Genomic DNA, 16,153 nt, shown 5'->3' on the forward strand with positions numbered 1-16,153 from the left:
TCCAAGAACATGTTGAACATAAGGAAATCGTCATTGCAGCACTAGACGCAGTCGTTAGCTCTTTATTACATAAAATCATGATAAGCTGACCATCCTGTTGTGCAAGTAACTGAACTGACTACTGACTTCTCCTGGTTGCTGGTTAGGTAACGACCATAACAGGTTTCTTAATATCTGACAGCTAATTTCACAATAAACCTTTAATGCTTTAAAGTTCCATTACAAGCAGGAACAGGCTCCTTAAAGAAAACCTGGGATTAACTACAAACAGCATCACAGTGCAGTTACAGGCCAAATAAATATGGACCCATACCATTAGGAAACACATAATTATTATTCCTGTGGTGAGATAATCTGTATGTCTTCCTCATAAAATGTCAAGTTCTTCTTTACCAGCCATGAACTGTTTATTAATGACCTTAAAAAAATTTCTGCAGGTCAATATCTATTCTAAAGAGCGCCATCTAATGATATTAAATGATATAAATGCAGACATACAACTACCGTCATCATCATCACCTTCTGACCAATCAAAAGTGAGAACTCAACAATCCTGTGGTAAGTAAACACAAACCTCTGTTTTTAAGAACAATACTGTATTCAATAATTACGTGTTTATTTTTATTTTCTGCTGGTTCTCCAACACGATTCAACACGATTCAAATAAGATTTTCTTGCATAATCATGACACAGGAAATACACCAACATTTCAAAGAAAAAAAATAAAAAAAATAAAGCAAATGAAAATTTAAATTAAACATAGATACAATAATGGATAATTTCATTAATAGAATTTTAAATAAATTTAATTAACCAAGAGAAAGACAATGCCGACTAAGACAAATACATCCTTCAACTTGATCAAATTCTAAGTATTCTTACTATTAAAGCAGCTCCATCATATCATCTAGCTGCTATTTATTTAGCTGGACATAAAGTGAAGTTATTTAATGTTTTTTTTATTTCACTCTATAATCAATCACTTGCAGGTTTTTTGCCTTAGTAAAGCTGTACACATATTTCCATAAGCATTAATAAATCCCTCAGGCACCTTTTGCAAATAAAACACCTCTCATCTGTCAAGAAACTGTATTAAATAGCCTCCTGTACATATAATAACACTTCATCAGAGAAAGTTATGCATAAATATTCCTTAATAATAAAATGACAAATGATTGTTAAAAGCACATCAGGATCACGGTGAACCGATCATGTGGGCTTCGCCATCGCCTGCGTCTGTCTCGCCGCAATGCATACGGTACAATTAATAGCTTATGTGATGAATATTGCTGCTCTGCCTAGTTTTTTAGTGGTTTTATGTCTGTTGTATATCTAATACGACAAAAAATTCCAAGAGCCAGAGAGACAAGGTACAGAAGTCTCTCTGAGAGAATCTGAGAAACCGTAGTAAATGGACCAGCGTTTAATTTCTTTACTCTGAATTATTTCTTTGATTTATCAGTAGCTGTGTTTTTGACGTCTTTCTCCGAGGCTGAAGAGCTCTGATTCATCTGCTCGCCTTTATTTGTTCCCTCTTTGCTGTCAATGAGAGCATGTTCACGCTTCACCAGCTCCTCTAGCTCAGCCTGAAATAGAGGAAAGTGGAATAAAGGGAACACAATCATCAAAATGTGGTTTATTTACACTCAGTGGACACGATCAATAGGAGCACTTGCACATTTGTACAGTTATTGAATCAGGCAGTCGGGTCAATAGTGTAGTGTATTAAATTCTGCTGAAACTGGTCAGGAAGACTACGGAAAATAAACACTTTATATAATCATAATGAGCAGAAAAGCTTCTCAGCATCTCCTAGTTTGGTGAGTCCCAATTTGCATACCAACACATTATTCTATGCTTTTTGTAGTGAGTAGTGTGATCAGAATATAAACTCCAATAAAAAGAAGTACACTTCACATATCTGGATGATAAACCAAAATAAACAAAGTGTAGAATGTTGGACACTTTATGGACTCAACAGTCTTACATAGCAGATGGGGGCGGAGCTCTTACAAATGTCTTTTTAATTAGCCCACATTTGTGATTTTCCATGTTTTAAATATGTACTGTATAATATTGTATAGCTAAAGCTAGTAGCGTCACATCACGTAAGTTTGACGTCATTTACTTTCAAGTTTTTCAATGATTTATACTTCTGCTTAGTAAAAAACCTTAGTGTCCCATCTGAGATGATGCTACACTTCTAAAATTCAGACACTAGATGATGGAGTAAATATGCCACAGTGTGTAGTGCACCATTTGGGACGCAGTATCTGACTCCATGATCACATTTTCCCTTCCATTCAAATGGAATGATAAGAGCATTAGCTGAAACACTTGATCAGTATCTGCAGGATATTATGTGCTGTGCTGCCACCACATGATTGGCAGATCAGATGGCATGGCTGGTTTACTGCAGGTGAATAAAATTATTAATCAACATGATTAATCTGTGTGATATTTTACCTTCCATCCCAGCAGCTCTGCTAGAGCCAAGCAACCGTCATCGCACGAACTCAAATGTGCAACATCCCTGTGATCAACATGAAACAGCTGTCAAAATAATCATCACGTTTAAAGACAACCTGATCTTTTTGACCTGTTTACTCCGTATGAATAAATTACAGTGACTTTTTCTGCCCTTAAACCAATCTCTGAAGGTTGGGGGTGGTTTAATGGGTGGTTTGCAATCATTAAAGACATGATGTTCATAGGGCTGAGCATGAGCGTTAGTAATGCTGTTAAAGTAATACATATGGATGTAAAGGTCTTTCATCAGTACTGGATTTTGTACTATTTCCTTCAAGTAAGTATTCTTCCACATGTCTGCTTAGTTTATAGTTCAGACTCCATGTTTGCTTTGCCACAACTTCAACGCTGGACTGTCGTTTCAGCATTGACGTGTGTATTGTCATGCAGCAGGTTTTCCTGGACGAGGCTCCGGACCCCCAACAGTCCTGACCAGGATAAAGCAGTCACTGAAGATGACTGAGAGGGAAAAGACCTGTCTGTCCAAATATGTAGATTCATTATAAAAGAGGTTATATTTCAAAAAAGAAATGGTGTAAAGCCAATCTTTATATAAATAAACTGAAAAGCTAATCTGAGAAATGTATGGGAGCAGCCTTATAGATTAATGAACACTACTGAGTGACAGCCATCTGTCTCAGAGCAACACAGTGACTAGCCCTTGCTAGGTTGCCCAGACCTGAAGAGGGGCAAAGTTTTCAGAGATGTGGTCATGAGGAACATCATTTTATATAAATTTTATTTCCAAACAAAGTTGCATACTTATTCAGCTCTCACCTGTAGGCTTTATCTGAATCGAAATCCATTCCTCCTCCGAATCCCAGCAAGCCCATTGCAAAATCTGACTGTCAGATAAACAGCGAATAAAACAGTAATTGTTGGGAAATGTTTTCAATGGGACGAGTACATAACTTAGGCACATGAATGGTCAGTACCTGTCCTGTCTTCTCCATGTTGATGAGGAGTCGAGGACAGCTATTGGGAACTCTGTTGACAGAGAGGATTAGTCAAATTAATGAAGAATATATTGATGAAGTCCTTTGCTGTAATGACACTACCTCCATCCTGGAGCCCAAGCCATCACACTATCTCCATTACGGAGCCCAAGCCATGACACCATGTCACATGTTCCACTTGTTTTGATCAATAAGGTGCCATGTTCTAACACATCGAGATGTAAATATTATTAAATGAAAGCTGAAACTCTGATCTGTCGTCTCATTTTGAAGTCAAACCCAAATGTCTTTAGTGTGTCGCAGAGAGAAACAAAACAAAACGCCTCACTATTCTAATACATTTGGAGGAACTGTACATATTGTTCAAGCAAATGTATTTAACACAAATAGCTTCCTAACAATGAAATCACACAAAAAGTACAAAACATGCAGTTTCTTGTGCTTTGTTTGAGGTTTTATGATGTCCATGATTAATTGTAGCACATATTCTTTCCTATGAGAACGAGTTTACTCATAAACACCTTTATCAGCCTTACTGTTCCAACACTTTAGGAGGAACTATACATATATGTTTGTGTTTGTCACCTGCTGACGAGAGAGGCAAAGGGTTGAACCTGCAGAGACGTGCCCATTATGATAAGAAGATCACACTGAGGAAAATCCTGTACACATACAGAGCAGGTGAGTGGAACAGCAGAACGAGTGAAACTGTTAAAGAAATATTAAACTACTTCCCGACCTTTTTCATTGAGCTGAAGAATCGAGCTGGTAGATTCTCCCCAAAGAACACGATATCTGATGATTAAAAGTAGGTGATTTACACAGAAAGAGTTTTACTGCAGTTTGACATGTTTATAGACTCGTAATAATTATACACAGATATCTCAGGAAGACACACAATATTCTCATGGAATTTATTTGTTTCTGGCATCAGTTCACATTTTTCCAGCCTGAAATGAATCCCGACCTCAGCTGGATCACAGCTGCTCAGCTTCTCCCCTTTTCCTTGATAGGTAACTCGTGAGCTTTGCTCAGATTAACCTCAATACCTTATTGCTGCAGACAGCTTTAATAATGAAAAGCTGTTTTAAATAGCAACTAATAAACAGAGTGCCACGTTTCTGATAATAAGAGACAGCCTACATCATAGGTCACTAACAGGCGGACCGCGGTCCGGGTCCGGACCCAGAAGCTGCCCAATACGGACACGGACCTACAGCCAAAACAAAAGGTTATGATTTAAAACTTGACGAAGCGCTTCTATTTTAACCGGCTTAGCCTTTGCAATCTTTTACGGTAGTGGTAGTGGAAACACACAGACCAATTGCATGTGAGTTAAGCCATGATACCACTCAGCCAATCAAGTCTATGCATTCCTGAAGTAAACCCTGTGACTCAACAGTGCAAGACAGATGAGAGAGAATTAGAGTAAAGTTACACATGGAAGAAAGATAGCGATACATGTAGAAAACAAAGGGAGAGAAACAGACGAGTGAGACGGAGAAAGGGAGAGAAACAGACGAGTGAGACGGAGACTGAACTCTGTTCACACTTCCCACTTCACACTAAACCAGTGTGTCTCATGTTCAGAAACCGGGGCACTTATTAAAAGTGTTAATGTGAAACACCATTATGAGACAAAACAAAGGTTTTGAACAAACATATCCACTCAAATCTGAAGACAGCGTCCCTGAGACAGCTTTCCCAGGTCTGAGGGAAGTAGCTCTATACATCCTGACCATGTTTGGCTCTACATGCAACTGCGAGGCAGCTTTCTCTACAATTAACATAATCCAAACTAAATATTCCAGGGTCACTAATGAGCACCTCCACATGTGTATGAGAGCGGCTCTGACTACATTCAAGCCCAGGTTTAAAATCCTGCCAAGCCAAGCTAGAGCTCAGTTCTCTCACTGAGATATAAAAGGGAAAGTTAAGCACTTTATTTAAACATACACAATTTTCACATTTTATTTATTTTCTCTTACTTTGAAATGTAGCCCTACTTTCATTTATTTAATGAGAGAACGTTATACATATCTACAATCATACATATGTTCGGTTCTATGTTATGTGACAATAAATATTGTCAAAAAGTTTTTTAATTGTATTGAATTTATTTGATTTGACAGTCAGGTATTGATTGCTTGCAGATGTTCATACAACTACTAGGCTACTTAAATATATATCACACTAACTAGTGAGACATTATGATCTTCCGGACCTTTGCTTCAAGAAATGTTCTCTTACTGGACCTCTTTAAATTTTAGTTGAATACTTCTGGCCTACATGCTTTGTTCGTTCTCCTTTCCCATCTCGTCAGCTCCTCATACTTTACACTATGCCACTATTCCAATGATAACCAATATATACAGTAGGTTTCTTTATGGCTCGCTGTATAAACCTGATTTTCTGACAGGATTCACAGCACCACCTGGAGGAGGTTGAACACCTCGTGCTGGTCTAGTTTCCTCCTTACAGTCGACTGAAGGAGTTTTTCTGCCCGTCTGTTGTTGGCTTGGTGTTTAAGCTGAGTGTTAAGCCACTGAAGTCTTTAGTATTTCTTTAAGATAACACACTTGTTTTATGTAGCTCCCTGATCCTGGAGAAACGTTGTCTCATGTCACTGTGTACTGCAACAGTTATGTACGGTTGTAATGACAATAAAAGCTTCTTGACTTGACGCACTGTAAAACAAAATAATAAAAACAATGCCTTCTCCACAGGGACTTGAGGACTTCTCTTCTTCACACTGTTGGATCTTCAACACTCTCTTTTGTTAAAAAATCCTTACCATTAAGGTCTCTTTAGTCTGTTGGTAATCTGTTGTCTTTGTTGACTGTGTTGTTATTGTGATACAACCACTGTGAAGTTTTTTGCTTCAAATGTGATTTGAAAAGCGCTACATAAATCATTTTACTGCTATTGTTATTATCAGCAGTAATATATAGATTTATATTAGTTTATACAGTACTTAACCAATCCATTCATTGTAAATGCATTTACCCAAAGGTCCAACCTCTTATTTATTTTGCAAGATAACATGTTTAGATATCAACACTTTGTATAGAATCTTTAGATATACTGTATGTTTGCCAAATAATCACTCTTAAGTAGAAAAGAAATAAAGATTTTATATATATATATATATATATATATATATATATATATATATATATATATATATATATATATATAAATAAAACTGCTTATACAGTATATTCATTATTATTATTATTATTATTATTATTATTATTATTATTATTATTATTATTATTATGAACTCACCAGGTTTGACCAGACTGTTGCAGGCTTCACACTTAGGAATGTCCTCAGTGAAGATCTTGTCTATCAGTTATATAGATGAATAAAAATCAACAATCTCTTCACATGAATGACTTCTGATCTGCTCTGGAACAAGCAATGAATTAAAAAAACTGTACATGAGAACGTGTAGCTTACCTTTCATCCACTCCATGCTGTACTCCTTCCGGCAGGGGAAACTCACACAGTGTGACGTGTGAAAGGTTCCATGGGCTTCAATCAGGTCCTCTCCTTCAAGCCCTGCCACTCTCTCTAAAGTATCAATGTTCTAACGGATACAGAAACATGGATTGTGTGACGCTGACACACACACTATACACACACACACGCACACACACACGCTTACACACACACACACGCCCACACACACACTCCTGACCTGTGAATAGCAGCGTTTGAGGATGCCTTTATCTTTTAGCATCCTCATGAAGTAATGACACACAGTGGGCTAGATAAAACAAATCAGAGACAGAGTTAAAGATAAAGACAAGCACAATACGGAGAAAAAGACTGATATTTATTCTGAGGAATTATGGCGTTCCTACCTTGAACTGTCCTGGATAGAGCTCTCTGGCCAAAGCAAAGAAAGGTTCTGGATGTTTCTGATAGGAAATGAAAAAGAAAACAGTTGATGTGTTGAGTAACATCTAGTCACATCTCTCATGGGAAATTAGTGTTAATCCACCAAATTTAGACTAAAGCCTGGTTTACAAGGTGTATTTTCAGCAGTGTTTTATGATTATTTCTTGTCTCACTGAACAGGATCCCAATAAAATCTTGTCCATTTCTGTTTATACTATAAATACTCTATATAACAGACTGCAGTGGAGTTGGAGTAGTGAGAGAAGTCTCTTGTCCATTTGTTTGACTTTGTAAAGGTCATGGGTGTGTTTTGCATCGTCTTATTCTGCCGTCACATCGGTGTCTTTCAGACGAGTGTTTTTGCAACATCTGGGACTTAAATTAAAAAGTTTTAGACACTGTTAGAAATGTTATTAGTTCTCTTCGATCTCAGTTGTATGGTCCGTGAGCTCATCCTATTATGTTTTCAGACTCTGGTCTCAACTCAAAACTTATGAATACGTTTCCTATGTGTGATTTTTGTCTGTGACACCAAAGCTCCACTGGATTATACGGTGTAGTTGAAAATAGCTAAAAGAAAATTTGCACAAGGTGCAATATCTCGTCTCCAAGTCACCTGTTCAGAAACATTCTGTTCACAACATTTAAACCCGAGCATAAACAAATGAAGAGACAATCAAAGACAAAGACCTTGAAGTATTCGATCTGAAAGATGGCCTCTGGGTATGGAAGGTTGTATTTCTGCAGATTGGAATAGAGGCCAGTTCCAGGAGAGCGGAAGTCAGGGATTCCGGCCGCTGCACGGGTGGGTGGGTGGGGGATGTGGGAGGGGGATGTTAATAACATGCTGATTTGTTTCTAGTCATTAGATTATGCCAAGTAATAATTAGTAAGTCAGTGGATGCAGACACAGTGCACTTACAGGTTGATATTCCTGCACCCACCATACAGATAACATTCTTGCCTGAAGAACACAATAAGACAATATAGTGAGATATAGTTTAGTTATAGTATAGAGTTTAAGAAGTAAATAGGTTACAGCGTTTATCTAAGTTATGTTTAAAAGACTACAAAGCTCAGTGTAACACTAATACTTACATTTACCACTCTGTATATAACGAGCAACTCCATCAAGGCTCAGTTCGTCAAGGACTTTCTCTCCAGGGCTCAGGCCGAGTGTCCGAGAGAAGAGATTACGCAAGAAATCCACTTAAAAGGATTAACAGGATGAAGTTTAAAACTCAAATCTACTCACACACATACAGTCAAACACAATAATGTAAGTGTAGACCACAGTTTCAGAAGTAATGAACAATTTCTCAAACTTTCTTAATAAAAAGGAAACAATTGCTGTTTACTTTCAGTGTCTCCTGATGCGTCGCCTTCCTCACTGCTGTCGTCAGAATCTGGCTAGAATGTCATAAAAACATTCAAACAAAAATAATAAAAATTGAAAAAAATATGGGATGGAGAGTGTTCATATTTAGTAAACAGTCGACTTCAACATACTTAGAAATACAGAATGTCAAGTTAAAATAAGAATAAAACCCTGTTTAGGATTTCTATTCATTCACTCTCACTGTAAGCTTTGGTTTTAGTCAGTAATAACACACTACTGTGGTCTATTTTAACTGTGTATTGTTAGATATTTTCTCACGCATCTGTGTGTATTTGAAAATTTTCTATTGTTATTTATTGTTTAATGGTCAATCGTCCTGCTTTTGATTAAAGTAGAATTTGATTTCATAACAAATGTGCTACTCTGTGTGTGTGTGTGTGTGTGTGTTCATCTTGTCAATGTTCAACAGCTTCTGACGGTCAGAGGACTTAATTAAATTTCACACTCACAGGTTTCTATTACTGCACTTGGTCTAATAGATTATTATTTCTACAGTAGAAACTCATCCAGTGACTCGTGCAGAAGCTCCACATAAACGGTGCATTAGTTCATTAGTGCACGTATCATATCTGTTAAAATGTAAGTTATCTTCTTGTATTTACTTTGAAGATTGTATCTGTACATGGATTTGGCTTTAGATGTTTCTGTTGTGGTCAGAGTGAATTCTGTAAGAGCATGTTGTCGTGTTCTGAAAATAAACTCTTAAGATATTAATAAGTCTGATTCAGTGCAGACAGCATGTGTGTAGTTTAACATGAGACATTTTGGCCTAATATTAGAGGAAATGTAAAATCTATATACGTGAAACTGTTAGAAATGAACAGTGCACTATGGATTATAAGGATAATTATTAATGTTAAAAACTATTACACACACACACACACCTAGAGTCAGGATGTATTTCCTCTGAATACTGAAAATATTACATATATAACTCTTTATTTAAATGGAAAACCTATAATTATATTACAAGACTCTGCAATTTATGCACTTTGTGTTTAAGTTCCATTTCAGGGCTCATCCTGAATACTGAACTGTTTACAGTTAATCAGGTGTTACCTGTTGTTCAGGTGTCTCAGGCTCTTCAGCTGTTTGACTTTGTTCTATAAAACAAAACCAGCAATATTACAAAGACTCGGTGTCACTCGTTAGCTAGTTGTTAACTAGCTGTTAACTAGTCGTTATCGCGATGTTAGCTGGTTTGTTAACTAGCTGTTAACTAGTCGTTACCTAGCTGTTAGCTGATTGTTAACTAGCTGTTAGCTGGATGTTAACTAGCCGTTAACTAGTCGTTAGCTAGCTGTTAACTAGTCGTTACCTAGCTGTTAGCTGGTTGTTAGCAAGTTAGCTTCAGTAATTGTGTCTGTAATACAGCATGGGAAGTAGATTAGTTTAAATATTTCAGTAACGTGTATATTAGGACGAACAGAGTTAGATTATTACCTTGTGATTCAGACATCTATCCGTCCACCTGTAAATAAATCGTATATTTAAAGAATATGTTTAAATCCCAGCGATTCGTTTAAAGGGACAAGTGCTTGTTGTTGTGCGTCAATATAAATCGTCCGACTGGAAACAGAAACGTCGCTAAAAAAAGATTAGAACCAAATACAGAATCTGAACTCAGTAGTATAAGTTTTTCTTTCCCTTCAGACAATAATAATGTGCAATAATCTTACATTTAATTGTTACCATCTCATTCTATTACATTATATTCTATTCTCCCATCTATAGCATAACTGTACATACTATTTATTTATTTTCTAATTTATTTTCTATTTTTTTTTTTTTATTTTTTTTACATATGTGTATTTTTGCATTCTCATCCTGTTGACTCTGTGTTCAGGAAGAATATGACATTAAAACTAATTCCTTGTATGTGCACAAACATCCCATAAAAGCTATAATAAAGTTCCTTCTGATTCTGGTTCTGATCATAAACACGACCCCAAAGCCCTTGTGGTTAATTTGGGTAATGAAGCTAAAAATCTGAATGTTTCTCTTTACATTTGAACAAACGGAAGGTTTAATCTTTTACACTCTCTGTGACTTTTTCTATGTAAAATGTGTAAAAGTTTCCCTGTCCTGATGTTCAGGTAATGTCCCCTCACACTAACGCTAATAGATTTATCACCTGAACACATGTGAAACAGATAAAGAACAAGCATTTTATATAAATGATTATTCCATCACAGTTTAATACAACATCTTCATTTACATTCAACTTTACATCAAATAATTCCACATTCCTACTAAAGCAGTCAGGAAGCAGCTACTAAAACACAGACAGCTGGTTACACTAGGAGACGAGAGAAGAACTGCTGGAGCTCTCATGTGAAATCTACACTGTTGGGAAGATGACGGTACAACAAACCAGTCAAAGATACTGTACAACAATAAGCTTTAAAGCTACACTCCTGTCATCGGCCCTACGATTAAAGTCACATGAGACTCAAATCTAACCTTTTTCTGTGTATAATCATTTCCTGCACAAATATTTCTCACTCAATTAAACTACATTATAAGATGAACAGGAGCAGCATGTGGATAAACAGTCCTGTTAGATCTGAACACGTCTCAGAGTCTCTGCTGCTCTGGGCTCCTGAGTCCCTGATCATATTCAGCACCGATGATCTTGCAGTGAGGTAACATCTCCTCAGTAAGGATGCGCACCAGGCTTGGATTCTGCAGCTGTGGGAGTGAAGACATATCCAGCTGCTTCAGCTTCCTGAAGCAGAAACACAGAGAGATGGAGATCAGTATTTTGATATTGTTCTGGGATGTCTTTAATATCGTGTCCTCTGAACAGTCTGATAGAGAAGACAATACAAATTCAACAAAGTCTGTTTTTAAATGAAAAAAGCATTTTTCAACTGTATAACTAGTTACCCCAATGCCTGTTCTTCATAGTGTCATCTTTCGGCTGCAATTATCGGGTCTTCTAGAAAATCACTAGCAGCTTTGTATATCTGGATCCTAATAGTTTTACACATTATTACTTGTAAACACAAGTGCTATTAAGATTAGATGAAGACTTCTGCTAAACAGGCCTTTTCAGGCCTCAGAGGGATCTAAACGAGTCGTTCTAACACACTCTTGGTGTATTAAATCCTAAAACATCCTTTTTATCACATTTACACCAAACTGCTGTACCTGAGGTGTTGTAGTGCAGCTAAACCTCCCACGGTGATACGAGGGCAGTGTGAAATGTTCAACTCCTGTAGGGTCTCACGGAAAACATGCAGGCGGCCAAGGAACCAGTCATCAACCTCTGGACAGCCCTGCACCGAGAGTGAACGCAGGCCATGCTGACTGGCTGTGAATAAAAAAAATAATTTTTTTAAAGAAATTAATGGAATTTGACTTTTTAAAAATCCATTTGTAGTTATACGGTATATAATGTTGCAGAAGGTTCATGAATTAAATGAACTAAGAGCAAAAAAAATTATTAAATTTATTAAAATAATTAAATTATTAAAAAAGCTTATTAACTGAGAAATTCACAAAACGCAACGTTCACCGTCTCAAAGTCATTATCTCATGCGGTTACAAAGAACCGACACGACAGCCTCCTTCTAAAAATATTAAATTGCTATCTCTTCATGGAAAGTATCACCATAGCAACGTTTATTTCTTTTTCTTTGTTCAAAACAGATGACGTGAGCATCTATAGTTATGTAAAGTCTGATAACCAACCCATGCTCATGACCTGTAGACTATAACCTTAACTCCAGTGTAATACACATGATGAGACATTTATACACAAGGTACTGAAACCACAGGGCCATGTTTCACAGTACACTGAAACTTGTATCAGATTTAGATTACTGACACAGGAAACTCTCAAATTTCACTAAACACAGGAAGGAGGATGGTGTTTAAAGGTTTTGGTATCATATTTAAGACATAAATTACAGATACCAAGATCTGAAGTGTATATTTAAAACAACAGATTAGGATTTTTAGACCATCAGAATTCATTTTAATTTCATCCACCATTCACTAACATACTTCTAATGAGAAGATTCTACAGGGCAGGGAGAACAAATAATGACATTTACAGCACAGTGAATTGAAATTATTTTCAGATGTGCGCAAATGAACCCGTCCCGATGCTTAATAATAATCACCTCCTGTATTAGATGTGTTTTTATTGGACTGCTGCTTTACCTGAAAGTGTCCGCTGTGTCTCGTGTTCTGTATTCAAACAAACATCCTAAATTCTATACTATTGTTTTTTGGGACCTCAGCTAATGATTAATTTTTATTCATAGCAGTTGTTTTGTATTCGTACCACTGCATTTCATCAGTAACTCTGTAGTTTCATGTGCTGTTTTTTTTTTTTTGTCTATTTATTTTTATTATTACAGCCACTTCATTTCATGTTACTCCACTCTGCACAGCTATTTCTACTTCATCATATTTTATATTCTCATTTTTATTTTTTAATCTTAATTCCTTGTATTCCTTGTTTTTTTTTTAATCCCGTTGTTTTTTTTTTTTTTTACACCATTCTATTTCTTTATATTTGTTATAACATGGACAGTCAAAAAAAAATCTTTTTTCCAAATGCCATAGAGTATATGATTGTGTATGTGACCAATAAAATTTGATCGACACTCACACACTGTTTTGATGATGAATTTGGTTCAGAGAGTTAAAATGACTAATTTGCTTTCTGTATTTTCTTCCTTTTGAAATAAAGATTTTCCAGGTGCTATTGTGCAGCGTGTGAACATGAGGAGAGAGGATTACTGAGGTTGTGTAGTCCAGCGTGGTTTATCAGAGTCCTGCTCAAGTCAATCTCCTCTATAGTGGACTCTGGTGTGTATACAAAGTCAAAGCTAAACTTCCCCTTTGAATCGACACGAAACCACTCGGTCTGTCCAGCAAACCTGTGAACAAAAAGCATTTAGTGTTAACAACACGGTCTGTTTACAACTACAGTGCATTGCCTGAGGATCTCCTGAGATTTATACACACAACATCTCTAGAGTTTAAAAAGACTGGTGTGAAAAACTAAATAACGTCCTGTGTGGAGGCTCTATAGTAACCCTATAGTAACTCATATAATCACTCTTTACATATGTGGTGAGCAGAAAAGCATATCAACATGCCCAAAACATTGAAACTTTACATGGATGAGCTTCTACAGTACAGCAGATGAACACACATCAGGTTCCACTCCGGTCAACCAAGAACAGCCACCCTGAGCACAAATTCACTAAAACTGGACAGATTAGAAAGGAACATTCTGTGTAAACTCTAGAGACTGTGTGTGTGAAACTCCCAGGAGTTCAGGAGTATCTGAAGTATTTCATGTAATCTTTTACTTTATGGCTCATGTTATGGGATTTTCTGTAAGATAAGATACATACTGTACCTGAAGCCTCCTCCCAGTTTCAGAATGGAGTACGCTGCTGCCACATTTGCACCATATTTCTTCTGTGCGTCCTCATAGAACCTGCATCAGAGGCACAAATTATAACTTGTGAATGTCTATTAAAAAATAGCACTTTCGAGTCTTGCAACATGACGTTTACTCAGAGACTCATACGATTTGTTTAATGCTTCTTTTGTTTATCTCTCAGACTGGGAGACTGGGAACTGAAACATTACATTCAATACCAAACTGCCCACAGCACATTACTCTGTGTCTCACTTATTAAGTTGCTTTGGATACAAAAATGACTAAACATTATAACTTACAAATTTTTGCGCCTCACATCCCGATTTTTTAACCAGTTGCTAAATTTTAGGAGATATTCCACTTCAAGAAAGCGCTGATTTAGCTGAAGGAGGAACTTGTTGAACACAGATGGGGGACTGGAAGCAAACTGCCTTCGAACCACAGTGAGAGTTGGTACCAGGGCACAATGACTCCTCACCTGAGGACAGGAGAAGAGAGGAGAGGAGGAGAGAGGAGGAGAGAAGAGAGGAGAGGAGGAGAGAAGAGAGGAGAAGAGAGGAGAGGAGAGGAGAGGAGAGGAGGAGAGAAGAGAGGAGAGGAGGAGAGAAGAGAGGAGAGGAGAGGAGAGTAGGGAGAGGGAGAGAGAGAGAGAGAGAGAGTGAGTTAATACTATTTCATTACATAACACTTTACTGGTGTTTATTTAGATTTAATCACTTTGACTGTTCATGTTTATGTATTTATATCACCACACCGCTGCTATACAAACTCGACTAAGTACAATGACACTGAAATGACATCCAGCTCTAAACAACATGTAAACACGAAGATTTTTCTCACCAACATGGAGGTCGCCATGTTAAAAATCTACTGCTACGGCGAGCACAGAAGGACAAACGGTTTTTTCCTTGATGTTTGTGAAATAAACCAGCAGATGGCGCAAACATAACGTGAAATAAAAGTACAATATAAACTTTTTGAGAAATGCAATTTATGTTTGCTTTCAAGTACAGAAGTATTGGCACCCTTCAAAAAAAAAAATACATATTTTATCTTTTGGGTCTAATCATAAGGGACTGTGTATAACCTTATATATATATATATATATATATATATATATATATATATATATATATATATATATATATATAATTTCTTTTCCAATTAAATATACACATCTTCAGTGATATCTATTTTTCACTTATGACTAGTCATACACCACCAAAAACTTGCACTGAACACCTTACCCTCTTACATTAACACTTACCCCCCACATTCACCTTTCTATTCTTTATTTGCCCCAAAGGTCAGTTCTGATGCTTGTGTGTCCTTTGTAAGTGCTTTCATTGGTAGACAGGGGAAGACACGAGCACACTGAGCATGTAATCAGTTATTTCACTACCAGCGTAGTTCTTCTTGTGGTTTGGAGCAGATGGCCTTGTTGCCCTTGGATGTCAGTGAGCCTTGGGCATCAAAAACCCTGGCACAAGTTCATGGTTTATTTCTCCTCAGAACAAATTATAGCAAAGGGTCTTCTCACCTACCCATTTCTCATTCACTACAGGAATGTGTACTGTCTACTGAGGAACGCTTACTGTCTAATATTTCCTATATTTAATGTCTTTGATTATTAGTGTACTATATGAATCCCTGTTATATGTATTTCAGCTATATGTGAATAAGTAATTGCCCCCTAAGCTTAATAGCAGGTTGTGCTAACAACAATCGCTTCTGCAGTCTTTAAATCACTGTGGAGGAGTTTTGGCCCACGTTCATTGCTCTTCATTGTGTCAAATTAGACACATTAGAGGGGTTTTGACGGCCTCCCAGATGTTATAACCACCACAGAATCTCAGTGGGGCTCAAATCAATCAATCAGTCAAGGCCACTCCAAAACCTGAAATCTGCAGCAGTTCATCCCAGTGGTATTCAGTGGTGTTGAGGTCAGGGCTT

The 16,153-nt window shown here is 37.0% G+C and overlaps 2 protein-coding genes across 3 annotated transcripts; both read right to left on the bottom strand.

The window, feature by feature from the left end:
* Window positions 1-599: 599 nt before the first annotated feature.
* sirt2 (sirtuin 2 (silent mating type information regulation 2, homolog) 2 (S. cerevisiae)) lies at window positions 600-10,360 on the bottom strand. Of its 2 annotated transcripts, XM_060875647.1 has the most exons (16): window positions 10,234-10,360; window positions 9,850-9,893; window positions 8,750-8,801; window positions 8,490-8,600; window positions 8,314-8,355; window positions 8,082-8,188; window positions 7,355-7,411; window positions 7,189-7,257; window positions 6,948-7,077; window positions 6,774-6,833; window positions 4,225-4,280; window positions 4,071-4,147; window positions 3,465-3,516; window positions 3,307-3,374; window positions 2,467-2,533; window positions 600-1,586 (listed from the first exon to the last, which is right to left on the bottom strand). In XM_060875647.1, exons 1-16 carry the CDS (start codon window positions 10,247-10,249, stop codon window positions 1,443-1,445), a joined length of 1,152 nt encoding a protein of 383 aa, XP_060731630.1. In that variant the 5' UTR covers window positions 10,250-10,360; the 3' UTR covers window positions 600-1,442. The 2 variants fall into 2 exon arrangements, with proteins under 2 accessions (XP_060731630.1, XP_060731637.1); XM_060875654.1 differs by lacking the exon at window positions 9,850-9,893 and having other exon boundaries at window positions 10,234-10,308.
* A 597-nt stretch (window positions 10,361-10,957) lies between these two features.
* dmac2 (distal membrane arm assembly component 2) lies at window positions 10,958-15,106 on the bottom strand. Its single transcript, XM_060863876.1, has 6 exons — window positions 15,041-15,106; window positions 14,500-14,678; window positions 14,174-14,254; window positions 13,546-13,685; window positions 11,944-12,106; window positions 10,958-11,518 (listed from the first exon to the last, which is right to left on the bottom strand). The coding sequence occupies exons 1-6, from the start codon at window positions 15,056-15,058 to the stop codon at window positions 11,368-11,370; spliced, it is 732 nt and encodes a 243-aa protein (XP_060719859.1). The 5' UTR covers window positions 15,059-15,106; the 3' UTR covers window positions 10,958-11,367.
* Between the last annotated feature and the right edge of the window lie 1,047 nt (window positions 15,107-16,153).

This window comes from Tachysurus vachellii, chromosome 1, assembly GCF_030014155.1.
Source record: "Tachysurus vachellii isolate PV-2020 chromosome 1, HZAU_Pvac_v1, whole genome shotgun sequence".
Classification (NCBI taxonomy): domain Eukaryota; kingdom Metazoa; phylum Chordata; class Actinopteri; order Siluriformes; family Bagridae; genus Tachysurus; species Tachysurus vachellii.